The sequence below is a fragment of the Moschus berezovskii genome, chromosome 4 (assembly GCF_049115385.1).
Source record: "Moschus berezovskii isolate FMDL1 chromosome 4, NW_MosBer_1.0, whole genome shotgun sequence".
Lineage (NCBI taxonomy): Eukaryota > Metazoa > Chordata > Mammalia > Artiodactyla > Moschidae > Moschus > Moschus berezovskii.
Genome location: NC_142463.1, coordinates 93,081,252 through 93,095,802, shown reverse-complemented (window position 1 = coordinate 93,095,802; position 14,551 = coordinate 93,081,252). Strand labels below are relative to the sequence as shown.

Genomic DNA, 14,551 nt, shown 5'->3' with positions numbered 1-14,551 from the left:
AAAACTGAGGTTCAGAGATGTTATCCAACTATGCACAGCTGTAAGGTGGCAGAACTAGTGTTTGATCCTTGTCCTGCCTGATTTCCAAACCCTTATTCTCCCCACTTTATTAAACTGTATAAGAAAGTGAGATACTAGAGCTTCCCTAGTAGCTAGGATGGTAAAGCATCCGCCTGCAGTGCAGGAGACCCAGGTTTGATTCCTGGGTCAGAAAGATCCCCGAAGAAGGCAATGGTAACCCACTCCAGTATTCTTGCCTGGAGAATTCCATGGACAGAAGGGCCTGGTGGGCTATGTCCACAGAGTTGCAAAGAGTCAGACACGACTGAGTGACTAACACACAGAAGAAAGTGAACTGCGGAGAGAGCCAGCAGCTCAGCTTTGGCCACGCCAAGACTGGCCATCAGCCCTCTCATTGCCGTCAACACCCTCCAGCTCTGCTGCTGCTCTGCATTCTCACTCTCCTCGTCTTTTCTACCTTCTCCAGTTCACTAATTACAGGCCTTATACAGAGTCCTGCCCCAGCCCACAACTCTCCAAATCCTCTCCTTTAGTGAGCTCACCCATGGAAAAGGCGTCAGTCGTCACTTCTGTCTGGGAAATGACAACCTGGGACTTTACCTCTTGTCCTAATTGCCAGGTAAATATTTACCCCTGCTTAACCGGCTGGTCCTTCAACATGACTACAGCTTAGTACGCTATCAGTCTTCGCCAAACCCTTTCTACAGTACAGACAGGGCGAAGCCTCTAAGCCATCCTTTACTCTTTCTTTTCCTTCATCCTTCACTCATGTACCTGTCAGTCATCTAAACTGGTCTTTTCTTCATTAACAGTTGATCCCACAAGCATCATTTAACCTCCATCCAAAGTATTGGGTCAGCCAAAAAGTTTGCTTGGGTTTTTCTGCGAGATGTTATGGAAAAACCAGAACATTCTGGCCAACGCAGTATTACCATCCAAGCTACACTCCCACCACCACCACTGGACGCCTAAACTTAGCTAAGCTATCCCCTCATCCTTCGGACTCCCCCAGAGACTGATTTTATCGGTGTATTGCTCTGAAAGGAACTCTTGTGTTAAAAACTTCTGTGACTTTCTGGTGTCTTGGACCTACATATCGGTGACTGATTCTACTTTCATATTCTCATTTTCTTCTGCTCCCCTGTGTATTTCCTAAATAGGTGAACTTGACCACTTGCAGTCCGCTGTATATGACATGTACTTCCTTTTGCGCATTTCTTCAGCCTGGAATGTTTTCTTACTCTCTCCCTATTAAAATCCTCTCAAACTGTCCAATGCCACCTATTCTATGAAATTTTCTCTACTTGTACTCAGCTTTCTTTGAACTTAAAAAAGTCTAGTCCTTTAGAGAAAGGATGGTATCTTGTTTTGGGGATTACTCTTTCTCCTAACTCACTGAGTAGCATATATAAATTCTTGGGTAAAGCAAACACTTAATACATGTTTACAGAATGAGCCCTGGGAGTGGAGCAGCGATATGGATAATGGAACACTGCAACCACCCAGAAGACTTTTCTGATTGTTATTAGAATATACCATCTAATAATCTGCGAGGGAGGGTCATTTGCCTTTCTAATTAGCTTCAGGTCCATTCAGTTCAGTTCAGTCGCTCAGTCATGTCCGACTCTTTGGCTTCAGTTCAGTTCAGTTCAGTTCAGTCGCTCAGTCGTATCCGACTCTCTGCGACCCCATGAATCACAGCACGCCAGGCCTCCCTATCCATCACCAACTCCCTGAGTTCACTCAAACTCATGTCCACAGAGTCGGTGATACCATCCAGCCATCTCATTCTCGGTCGTCCCCTTCTCCTCCCGCCCCCAACCTTTCCCAGCATCAGAGTCTTTTCCAGTGAGTCAACTCGTCGCATGAGGTGGCCAAAGTATTGCAGTTTCAGCCTCAGCATCCAGTCCTTCCAATGAACACCCAGGATCCATCTCCCTTAGAATGGACTGGTTGGATCTCCTTGTGGTACAAGGGACTCTCAAGAGTCTTCTCCAACACCACAGTTCAAAAGCATCAATTCTTCGGCGATCAGCTTTCTTCACAGTCCAACTCTCACATCCATACATGACCACGGGAAAGACCATAGCCTTGACTAGACGGACCTTGGTTGGCAAAGTAATGTCTCTGCTTTTTAATATATTATCAAGGTTGGTCATAACTTTCCTTCCAAGGAGTAAGCGTCTTTTAATTTCATGGCTGCAATCAGCATCTGCAGTGATTTTGGAGCCCAAAAAAATAAAGTCTGACACTGTTTCCACTGTTTTTCCATCTATTTCCCATGAAGTGATGGGACCAGATGCCATGATCTTTGTTTTCTGAATGTTGAGCTTCAAGCCAACCTTTTCACTCTCCTCTTTGGCTTACTTAGTTTAAAAAAGAAAAAGGAGACAGAAAAGAAAAATTCCTCTTTTCCTGATGCCTACCGGTAGTAGAAGGAGGAAGTCCAAAGCTCTCTTGAAGTCACAGAAGGCTTTTAACACAAGTTCCCCTCTAGAGCAATACACTGATAAAATCAGTCTCTGGGTGTGTAAGGATGAATGAGGGGATAGATAGGAGGAAGGTTGTCCAGATTTTAAAATGTTTACTTATAACCTATCTGAATACCAGTGAATTAACTATTTCTTTAAAAATTGAGGCCAGTAAATATCTTCTATGTAAGATTCCTCTAAGTAATAACTGGAGAAGGAAGGAAAGTATCTTTTTGCAGATCCATTAAACAATCCTTCCTGAAATGTCATGAACAAAAGTACAGTGTTTCAGAGAGTCCTACAAATGATGATAAAGGTCAGAAGAGTCATGCTCGTCAATTTTTGGCTACATCTAGAAGTAGCTAAGAGAGAAAGAAAAAATCCTGGGACTCTTGTTTCTTGGAAGAAGTAGATGATTCTTTTTCATCCTGGCTTTCCCAGGATGAAAGTATACTTTATTTTTTAATCCCTTTGCCCTTGAATGTTGACTATGTAAGTAAAATTGATTTTTTCTTACCAAAGTCAAGCCGGTGCAACCAGCCTAACTGCAGTAGAGAAGAGCACCCTGCAAAGAGGAAATGAAATCACGACAAGCATCTGCCTTTCAGGTTTTAGTGATGGAAAGACTTGCTTCATAGATTCAGGAGGTTTCTGCATTCCTTTTAATCAACTATTTTCAGAAGTTTCCAGTCTGGAAACTGCCAGACTGGGAAAGGGTTGCAGACAGAAGCCTACTCACGTGAATTCTGCCGTCTTTGATGGCAGGACCATCCTCGGCAAGACGAAGGATGAACAGCCCCATGTTGTACTCCTTCCCACCCCTGAGGCTGAATCCAAAGCCCCGGGGGCCCCGCTCCAGCTCCACTGGGTAACAACCGAGGCCCTAGAGAGAAAAGTGTAAGAAAAACATGTCTGCATGGACTGCTTTATTTACAGTTTGAAGAAGGACTACTTTTATGGCTGGAAGAAATGATTTATACTCTGAATATGCACTTTTATTTAAAAAAATTGAAGCATAGTTATTTTATGATGTTGTTAGTTTCAAGTATACAGTAAAGTGATTCAGTTATGCATACACACACATACATATAAAACTGTTCTTTTTCATGTTCCTTTCCATTGTAGGTTATTGAGTATAATTCCCTATGCTATACAGTAGGTCCCTATTTACCTATTTTATATGTAATAGCATGTATGAGTTACCTTAAACTCCAAATTTATCCTTCACTCTCTGCCCCACTATCCCCTTTGGTAATCAGTCGTAAGTTTGTTTTCTATGTCTGCGGGTCTATTTTTGCTTTGAAAATAAGTTCATTTGTATCTATTTTTTGATTCCACATATAAGTGATACCATATGATATCAATATGCATTTCTGTATTATAAAGAAGGGATGTAAACTGTTTGAAGGGCTACTTGATTTCTGTAAATACAGCCTAAATAAATTTGAAGGTTACATGTTTTCTCTACTAGTTGGTCAATATACAACAGAACAGAAAACAGAATCTTGTGAAGTGTTTCCTTTAAGTAGATTTTGACTAATTTCCCTGAAAAAAGAAAACAACAAAAAACCCCCAATCCTACTTTGATTAGCTAAAACACTGCTATTTCTCAGTACTTAACTAAGGGTTCAAGTTTCTCCAGTAGAAGGTAAACTTCTCTTTCTCCCTTTCCTTTCTCTCATGGACACCAACAGAATGCCAAAAACAAAGTAGGTCCTTAGGAATGATCAAATTTGGGAACAAATTCATCTGGACTGATCTTCAATTAAAATTCATCAGTGTCAGTGACTCAGCAACAGAAAAGACCAGTCTGCATCTGGGGGGAAATCTCTTTTACCTGATTGTGCCGACCGCCTACGACTGAAATCGTCGCGGTGTCAGGTTGTGCAAGGTGCTTGTGGTCAGACCACGAGTGTCTGTAGGAAATGGAGATGTCTTTTCCAATTTCACCTTCTGTGGCACTTCTACAGGAGAGAGAAATCAAGTCATTCTTAGAACTGAGAAAAAGAAAAACAGCCTAAACGTAAAGGTAGATCAATTTATTTTCCTTTAAAAGCTGAACCTGACCATTCTACCTCTGACAAACTGCTATAAAGACAGACTGTCTGAAGCAGAAAGATGCCAGGCAAAAACTGGCCATTAACTGTAGCATGGCTTCTAGTCTCTCAGCATCTCCATGCTGGGTTTTTTTGTTTTGTTGTAAGGGTGTCTTAGCACAGTTTACATCAAGGAAAACTGCACTCAAGTCACTGAACCGGAGGGCAGATAAGCTGACCTTGTCACAGTGAAAAATGGCTCTCCTGCAGCACCAATGCCCGTGAAGATGCTGAATTTCTGGAAATTTAGTTTTTGTTTCATGGCTAATATTTTCAACAAAAGAGGAAAAAAATAATGCACAAGTACTGCTCAGGTAAGTCCCAGAAGACGGTAATCCATGTGGGTCTAGGCTTCTCTTCCAAAACTGTAAGGACCAAGGGCAGCAGAGTAGGGGCTACTGTCACATCATTCTAATCCCCACTTGTCAGGAGAATGGATGGTTACCCTGCACTCTGGGCCAAAGCTGGGAAGAGGGAGGAAGGGACAGAGGGATTGGAGGATGGAGGTTTCATCTTGACCTTACTGGCTGGCTTCTGCATAACTGTGTGGAGATGGGTGTGGGTGGGCAGGTAATGAAAAGCTGGGGAGACAAGGAGAAAAAAAACCCAAAACCTGAGAAGAGCAGCCCTACCTGTCCCCAGGTATGTGGTTGGCCTGTGACTGTCCCACAGGCCTGTGCTGCAGGGCTGGGCTTTGCCTGGCGGAGTTTGTTCCTGATGGTGGACCAAGATGCTCTGTTCAAAGGCAAAAATGAGAGAAATAAGAATTTGTACATAAAAATGTGGAGGCTGAGAAGATCTGTGAAAGTGAGACAATAACAAGTTCCCAATGGTAGGGACTGTTGTCTGCAACTGAAATGTTACTGTCTTTTCCCCTGTGGCTTCTGATGAATGTTTATGTTTGGAGAAAACAGGAATCATTCTTACTGCACCTGCTTTCCCTCTTTCACCATTGTTTTGGTCGCCTTTCCACCCAACATGAAAACAGAAGTGAACACACTCCGTTATTATTAAGAGGATGGAGCTCCAGGAACTGTCTTGTAACCTATTTATGGGTTTCTGAGGCTCACTGCTCATAACTGGTAAACTGCCCTAAGTGACAGACAGGTCTTAAGAATGCTGGAACACAGAGGCCAGTCTGGAAACTGCACACATATCCTTAACCTGCACCTTCAATACAGCAGTAGTCATTTCACCTGACTCTAGTGTCAGAGACAAACTTAGAAAATCATCCTGAGTGTTGACAAATGTTTATAAAGATTTTACTGATTCTGTTTTCTCAGAGCACAAATGAAATGAAAAAAAGAAACATTTGTTTCTGTATCATCCTCAACAGCTCCAGAACTCCTGTTGTTCCTTGACAGATTTCATAACTGAGTAACTGCTTGCATCTTGAATTAGATGCCAATTCATGGGAGATGATAGTTAAAAGACACTCTTCAGATTGTTCTGCTTGCACTTTTAAAGCTGAAACTTTCTAATGTTTTATCGCACCAAAATTTCAATTCATAGGATATTTAAAGTATCAGAGAGAAAAAGACTTCCTTGGTGGCACAGTGGGTAAGAATCCACCTCCCACTGCAGGGAACAAGGGTTTGATCCCTGGTCCGAGAAGATTCTACATGCCGCGGGGCAGCTGAGCCCCTTGTAACACACTACTGAAGCCTGTGCACCCAGAAGCCTGTGCTCTTCCACAAGAGAAGCCACAGCAATGAGAAGCCCAGGCACCGCAACTAAAGAGTAGCCCCTGCTTGCAGCAACTAGAAAAAGCCTGTACAACACAATGAAGACCCAGTGCAGTCAAAAGTAACAATTAATTTTTAAAAGAGGGAGAACACAGATTAATGATTAAGACCATGAACTTTAGAGCAAGACTGATGGGATTTTAGCCAGATCCCATTATTTGCTAGCTGTGTGCTCTTGAACACATAACTTCTCTGTGATTCTAATCATCTTATCTATAAACAGGAATTACAGCTACCTCATAGGGTTATTAAGTTACTATATGCTAGAACAGTGCCTGGTATATCATATTACTATAAAAATGCTTCTATTAAAATGATCATTATGACTATCATCATAATCATCAAAATGATTTGGGCTATATTTCTCATTTGGGGCTATATTTCTCTCAAGATGTACACTCTGAAATACTGACCTAACTTCAGCAAAAATGTCCCATGTAGGGGCCATTTTTAGGTTAGAATATGTAGAAACTGATAAAATCTGAATCTCAGAATATAATGAAAACAGAGAAAGGCTGATGTGAAAGACAAGGAATAGAATGGTTAGGAAGCAATTTCTAATGAGAAAACTGGGACTTCAGGGTCACTAAGTGCATTGCTCTTTTATGGCTTGGATTAAGTTGTTTCTCTTCAAAGTTCTTGGGACTAAAAACATAGATAAATAATTTATTCTTATTTAAGAACTTCTTGTAAATGAAAGCACTCTGAAAACACAGGCCAGAGTATAAACAGTGGTGGGAGGACAGTGATGGTATCTGACTAAGCTGTGGCAGCCCCGGAGGGTTTCTGATACTCTGACTCTGCCCGCTGGGCTTGTGTGTCTACATGGGTTTCAACACCATGTACCAGATGTATAGGTGGAGGCCCAACTTTGCAGAACTCATCCAGAGTGTTGTCTTTCCTCTGTAAAGTGAAATGATCCAGGAAGGGAGAGTGGAACATGAATTCTTTTAATTTTTGGCAGGGGTGTGCCCTGGAAACTTGTCTGCTGTGCGTTTATTCACTATCATGTATTTAATTTCCCTAATTACCTTAACAAATTACTTACACTGGCCTCCTTAACTCCCAGTCTCATCTTTATTCCGCCTCCTGGACTCCAGTCCCGGCACAGACACCGAAACATGCCACGGCCTTGCTTAGGAACGTATGGCAACTTTTTATTGCTTCTAAGGTACTATCCAAATCTGTCACCTGGCACTCCTGGCTTCCCAGTTCATCTCCTGTTCAAAAATGTCATGTCCTCTGTGAAATCTTACCTGGCTCCCTATGCCCACTTTTCACAGCAGTTACCACATTAGTCAGAGTTGAGTCAAATACCTGTCTCCCCTGCTAGACTGCGGACTCCTCGACTGCAGGAGTCACCCCTCATTCACATCCCTGTGCCCATTAAAAAGTCCAGAAGTCCTTTCACCTTTTGTTTACTGGGTATGTCAATTTCTAGTCACCTGTCTCTAAACTTGAGTACTCATTGTAGAGTTGAATTCTGTCATTGTAAATTCATGGCTACTATCAAGGCAATAGAATCTGCTGGGAAATATTACATCTATCAACGAGATGACTGGAAGATACCTGTACCTTTGTATTAATTAGCCCAACTTAGATAATTTTTTTGGCTTCACTATCTTGGCTAGAGGAATGAGTATATAACTTCAGAGCAGGACAGTATAAATAAGCTGATAAATTTCAAATTTTCCTCTACCTTCTCCTAAGGATAAGAGATGTCACTGCTAGGCAAAAAGCACCACAAATTGATGCTTATTCTTACAGTTACATGTTTTTTGCTATCCTCTTCAAGGTTAAATAGACTTTCTATCAGTATTTCTTTTAATTTTTAATCCTTCAAACCATCCTATATAATATCCCCAATTTACATATAAAAGATAGTCTACTTCTCAAATATTTATTCCACTGTATCAAACAGGCCTATTTTCCTCTGAATTTTATCTGAAAATTCTTCAAATAGTAAAGCAATTGGTTAAGTACATCTTTACCTCAATGAGAATTAAACTTTTTCTAGAGTCTCCTCATGTGCCTACTTAAGAGGAAGTGTATTATCATAGGGCTTCCCAGGTGGATAAACACACAATTCCACAGTTAAAACTATAGCAACAAACATTATAATATATTGGCCATCATTTTACCAAGAATAAATAAGAACCTTATGAGACAAGGTTCTTATGTATATGTGTGTGTGTGTGTGTGTACAGAAGAACCTTTTGAGAGGGTCTTATATGTATGTGTGTATATATACACACAGATTCTTAAAAATTATATATATATTATATACATAGAGATAATAATAAACCAGCAGAATAGGATAGAGAGCACGTTTAAAGAGGAAGCTAATATACAGAATAGATAGCTCCACAAATCAATGAGGAAGTACTACTGTCTAATAGCTAGCACTAGAAAAACTGGCTCACTCTAAGAATAAAAAATAAAACTGGATCCCTCCTAAAACTATATATAAAGTTAGGCTCCAGATGGATTAAAAACCTAAATGCAAAATTAGAAATCTAATAGATGATAATTAAGAGAAAGTCTCTGTGATATGGGGTAGGGAGCAATAACTTATTTTAAGCAAAACTTCAAAAGTATAAGCCATGAAGTAAAAATTGACTAATTTGGTGACATCTAAATTAAGAATCTGTATAATAAAGGGAGCCATAGTTAAAGTTAACATACAGATGACAGGAAAAGGTATTTGTACTTTCTAAAACTAAATTTGGCTAATGCCTATCTAACTCATAAGGAATCTCTAAATGCCAACAAGAAAAAGACAGCAGCTCCACAAGAAAAACGAGTAAAGGTTCTGAAGAGGCAGTTCACAAGAAGAAAAACAGATGCTCGAATTCATGGGTAAGCAGAGAAATGCAAATTATCTACCAATGAAGTAACACTCTCCATACTGTACCCTAGCCAACTTGAAAGCTGGATAAGGCCAAGTATTGGGGGAGGAGATGTGAAGATAAGGAATCCTCAGTGTTCTGTTGGTGGATACGTGAATGCTGCAGCAATTACAGAAGAAAATCTGATAGTACAGTACCTGGTCAAAGTAAGCAATTTCTTTGATCAATTTCACTTCAATAAATTCTTACACAGTTTTATAAAATACATATATGAAAGTATATGAGGATATTTTGTGATAATGTGGAGTCGGAAACAATGTGGATTGGGGAGTAGACAAGTACTGAGTGGTAAATATACAGTACAGAAAATGGTCAAGTAGTTAAAAGCAATCAATATGTTTACCCAGCAACTTGGATAAATCCTGAAGGCACATAATGCTCTGATAACAAAAGAACAAGCAACCAAAGCAAAGATCAATGAATTTAGACTACATCAATATTAAACTTCTGTGCATCAGAATACAATATCAAGAAAGTGAAAAGCCACAAAATGGGAGAAAAGACTCGCAAACAGTATATCTGATAAGGGTCTAAAATCAGAATATAAGCCTTATAATTCAACAATAAAAGAGACAACCCAATTAAAAGTGAGCAAAGGATTTGAATAGATATTTCTCTGAAGAAAGATATGCAAGTGACCAACAGCATATGAAAAGACAATCTCATTAGTCACCAGGGAAATACAAATCAAAACTACTACTACTACTTCACACTCACTAGAATGGCTTACACACACACACAAAAGAAAATGGTGAGGATGTGGAGAAACTGGAAGCTTCATACATCACTGGTGGGATTATAAAACAATGCAGGTGTTGGGGAAAACAGTTTGGTAGTTCCTCAAAAAGCGAAGCATGAGTTACTATATGACCTAACAATTCTACACCTAGGTATGTACTCAAGAAAAATGAAAGCATATATCTGTACAAAAACCTGTACACCATCGTTCATAGCAGCGTTTTTCACAGTAGAGAAAAACCCGTGTCTATCAAATAATGAATAAATAAGCAAAATGTATATACACATAATGAGATGTTATTCTTTAGTCATAAAAAGGACATAAGTGTGTATGTTAGTCACTCACTCATGTCCAACTCTTTGCAGCCCCATGGACTTTAGCCTGTCAGGCTACTCTGTCCATGGAATTCTCCAGGCAAGAATATTGGAGTGGGTAGCCATTTCCCTCTCCAGGGGATCTTCCTGTTCCAGGGACTGAACCTGTGTCTCCTGCACTGCAGGCAGAGTCTTTACTGTCTGAACCATAGGGAAGCCCAAAACAGACATGCTACAACACAGATGAACCATGAAAACATTTTGCTAAGTGAAAGAAGCCAGACACAAAAGGTCACATAGTATATAATTCCATTTACATGAAATGTCTAGCAAATCCTTAGAGAAAGAAGTAGTGGTTTCTTAAAAAGGGTGATAAAATGTTCTGGAATTGGTGGTGATGTTTGCACAACCTTATGAAAATACTAAAAACCACTGACTTATACTTCAAAATAATGAATTTTATAGTACATGAATTATGTTTCTGAGAGAGTCATTTCCTAGGCAGGTTGATAAGAAGTCTAGGGGACCCCACGAGAGAGGGGTCTGGAGTTCTCAAGGAGGAAGAAAGGACAAACTTTTTTTTTCCTTCTACATTCCTTAGGATTATATAACAATAATGTATCCTGCTTGAGGAAGATGAAGGAAACAAGTTCCATTTTTCCAGGTAGTTGTCTTTTATCAATTTATGGTGAATGGTTATGGAGAGTCGGGGAGCAGTAACACATGGGAAGCTACAAAGCTCTGAGGTATTGATCTGAATGTGTGATTTCTAAGAACAGCTGGTGAGCTATAAATATGCATCTGACTCTTTAGTGAAGTTAATAGACTTTATATGGAATACAAAGAGAAACTTGGACTGCTTACAAACTCCATGAACGGGATTTTATGGACAGAAGGGACACTTTCTATTTCTTTACCTAGAAAAGTAATTAAGAGATTCTGAATGTTCCCATAGTTTAGTAAAACTTACAGAGAATAATGGAATAAGGTGTAATCACTGAAAAGTGATTTTACATGTCAAACGTGATTGTATATTTTAAGAAGCTAGACGCTTACTCCTTGGAAGGAACGTTATGACCAACTTGGACACCATATTAAAAAGCAGAGACATTACTTTGTCAACAAAGGTCTGTCTAGTCAAGGCTATGGTTTTTCCAGAGGTCATGTATGGATGTGAGAGTTGGACTCTGAAGAAAGCTGAGCACCAAAGAATTGATGCTTTTGAACTATGGTGTTGGAGAAGACTCTTGAGAGTCCCTTGGACTGCAAGGAGATCCAACCAGTCCATTCTAAAGGAGATCAGTCCTGGGTGTTCATTGGAAGGAGTGATGCTGAAACTCCAATACTTTGGCCACCTCATGCGAAGAGTTGACTCATTGGAAAAGACTCTGATGCTGGGAGGGATTGGGGGCAGGAGGAGAAGAGGACGACAGAGGATGAGATGGCTGGATGGCATCACTGACTCGATGGACATGAGTTTGTGTGAACTCCAGGAGTTGGTGATGGACAGGGAGGCCTGGTGTGCTGCAACTCATGGGGTCGCAGAGAGTCGGACATGACTGAGCGACTGAATTGAACTGACACCTACATTTGAAATACACCTTAAAGCATGGATCTCCACCCTTCTAATTTTCCTAAATTTTGACTGGCATTACATAAGAAGTCTTAAGATTTCCCAGTACACAGGCACAGGTTTAGAAGTATCTGGACCAGAGTGTCAAAGTTAATCTTTTTTTTTTTTTTTTTTACCATATCCAGAGGCTTGTGAGATCTTAGTTCTTCACCAGGCATTGAACACACGCCCACAGCACTGCAAGTACAGAGTCCTAACCAATGCACTGCCAGGGAATTCCAAAATTAATTTTTAAAAGAAAGAAAAATGACCGAGTAATTTTGGACAACCTTTTAGAGAAAACACCATCAAAATAAAGGGTAATTTTGAAAAAAAAAATACTAATATCATTCAGCAGTAGAAAGACCACTTTTTTCTCTATCTCAGGGCTACTTGAAGTGTGGTCTGTTAGTCAGCAATAAGATGTGTACTGACAGAGTAAAAATTTAGAAAAATCTGTAACAAACTGACAACAATTTTCTCATTCTAATTATTTACTTTTTTATTATATTTTACAAAAATGCTGGTCTATGATGAACTGGAAAAAAAAACACTGATGCTTCTATATGAGGTTTGAGAAATACTGATCTATACTACTGCTGGTTCCACTGCTTCTAGCAGTATCTATCACTATTGCATGCCAAGCATGGTGATATAAATGTACTACATACATCATTCTCAGAACAACTCTGAAATGTCATTTCCTGTGGCACTGAGACCTGTTTTTCTTTGTGGGTCACAGAACAAATTTAAGGCTAAAAAAGCAGGCTATAGAGATCATGGTAAAGAAACTAAGATAAATCTTACCAAACTCTTATTAACAATAAGCTTCATTCAAAAATTTTTATTGAGCATGAACTATGTGGCTAACACATTTCTGGCTCTTGGGATTTAGCACCAGCTATGATAAAATCTCTGGGTCTTCCCTGGTGTCTTTTTCTGGGCTCCAAAATCACTGCAGATGGTGATTGTAGCCATGAAATTAAAAGATGCTTACTCCTTGGAAGGAAAGTTATGACCAACCTAGATAGCATATTAAAAAGCAGAGATGTTACTTTGTCAACAAAGGTCCATCTAGTCAAGGCTATGGTTTTTCCAGTGGTCATGTATGGATGTGAGACTATAAAGAAAGCTGATCACAGAAGAATTGATGCTTTTGAACTGTGGTGTTGGAGAAGATGCTTGAGAGTCCCTCGGACTGCAAGGAGATCCAACCAGTCCATCCTAAAGGAGATGGGTACTAGGTGTTCATTGGAAGGACTGATGTTGAAGGTGAAACTCCAATACTTTGGCCACCTCATGCAGAGAGCTGACTCATTTGAAAAGACCCTGATATTGGGAAAGATTGAGGGCAGGAGGAGAAGGGGACAACGGAGGATGAGATGGTTGGATGGCATCACCGACACAATGGACATGGGTTTGGCTGGACTCCGGGAGTTGGTGATGGACAGGGAGGCCTGGAGTGCTGCGGTTCATGGGGTTGCAAAGAGTCAGACAAATCTGAGCGACTGAACTAAAAAAAAAAAAAACTGAACTGAACTTCCCTGTTGGTCCAGCGGTAAAAGAATCTGCCCAGTTTTGATCCCTGGGTTGGAAAGAACCCCTGGAGAGGGGAATGGCAGCCCATTCCAGTATTCTCACCTGAAAAATCCCATGGACAGTGAAAATTGCAGGGTTACAGTCCATAGTGTGGCAAAGAGTTGGATGTGACGGCCATAAGTCCATATTCTGTCTGTGAGTCTCTTTCTGTTTTGTAAGAGTTAGTGACTAAACCACCACCACCACGACAAAATCTCTCACTTCACAAATCTTATGACTACATTCTAGTAGGGGAGATGACAATAAAGAAGTAAACTCATAGTTCAATAACCTCAGGTTGAGATAAGTACAATGAAGAAAAGTAAAGCTGAGAAAGGGAAGAGAGGAAGACTGGGGCAGATAAAGAGAGGTTTATTTTAGATCCTGTGATTACAAGGGGAAAGCATAGCAGTTACGAGCACAGATTCTGGAGAGAATGCCTGATTCAAATACTTGTTCCGTCACTAGTTTTATGACCATGGACAAGTTCTCTAACGGCTCTGTGGCTCGCTCTCTCATCCATAGAATAGGAAATTAATAGTGCTGACCTAGCATTAGTGTGAGGATTAAGAGTCAGCAGACGTAAGGTACTCAGGACAATATCTGCTACATAGTAAGTGTTTCCTAAACACTATTATTTCCGCAGGCAGTGAGACTTAGGGGAGACCAGAATGAGGAACTGGATGAGCCCCTTAGGGTATTTATGCAGATTATGTATATTTTCACCTTTAATCTTCACAGTGATCTTGAAATAGATATTATTCCCATTGCATAGAGAAAAAAAAACCGAAGGTTAGAAATGTTAAGTGACATGTTTAAGGCCTGCCAACTAGCTAATGGGTGTCAGTGAACTCTGTCAGTCAAAAGCCTTACTTCTTCTATTGGGTGTATCTTGCCTCTACTAGGTATTGGCTTGGAACTGAAAATATCCTTAATTTTGCTCATTCATCCATTTACTCATTACTTCTTTCAAAAAATATTTACTGAGTACTGATCAAGTATCAGGGCTTCCCTGGTGGCTCAGCTGGTAAGGAATCCACCTGCAATGAGGGAGACGGCAAGTATC

At 40.2% G+C, this 14,551-nt stretch overlaps 1 protein-coding gene across 4 annotated transcripts in view; it reads right to left on the bottom strand.

The window, feature by feature from the left end:
• The window catches only part of MAGI3 (membrane associated guanylate kinase, WW and PDZ domain containing 3), a 263,400-nt gene that overhangs the window by 8,966 nt on the left and 239,883 nt on the right, over nucleotides 1–14,551 (bottom strand). For all 4 annotated transcript variants that reach the window (XM_055402961.2, XM_055402962.2, XM_055402964.2 and 1 more), the window contains exons 17-19: nucleotides 5,221–5,323; nucleotides 4,330–4,456; nucleotides 3,232–3,375 (exon numbers count right to left, since the gene is read on the bottom strand). In XM_055402961.2, coding sequence (XP_055258936.2) covers nucleotides 3,232–3,375; nucleotides 4,330–4,456; nucleotides 5,221–5,323 — 374 coding nt within the window. The remainder of the gene's footprint in view (nucleotides 1–3,231; nucleotides 3,376–4,329; nucleotides 4,457–5,220; nucleotides 5,324–14,551) is intronic.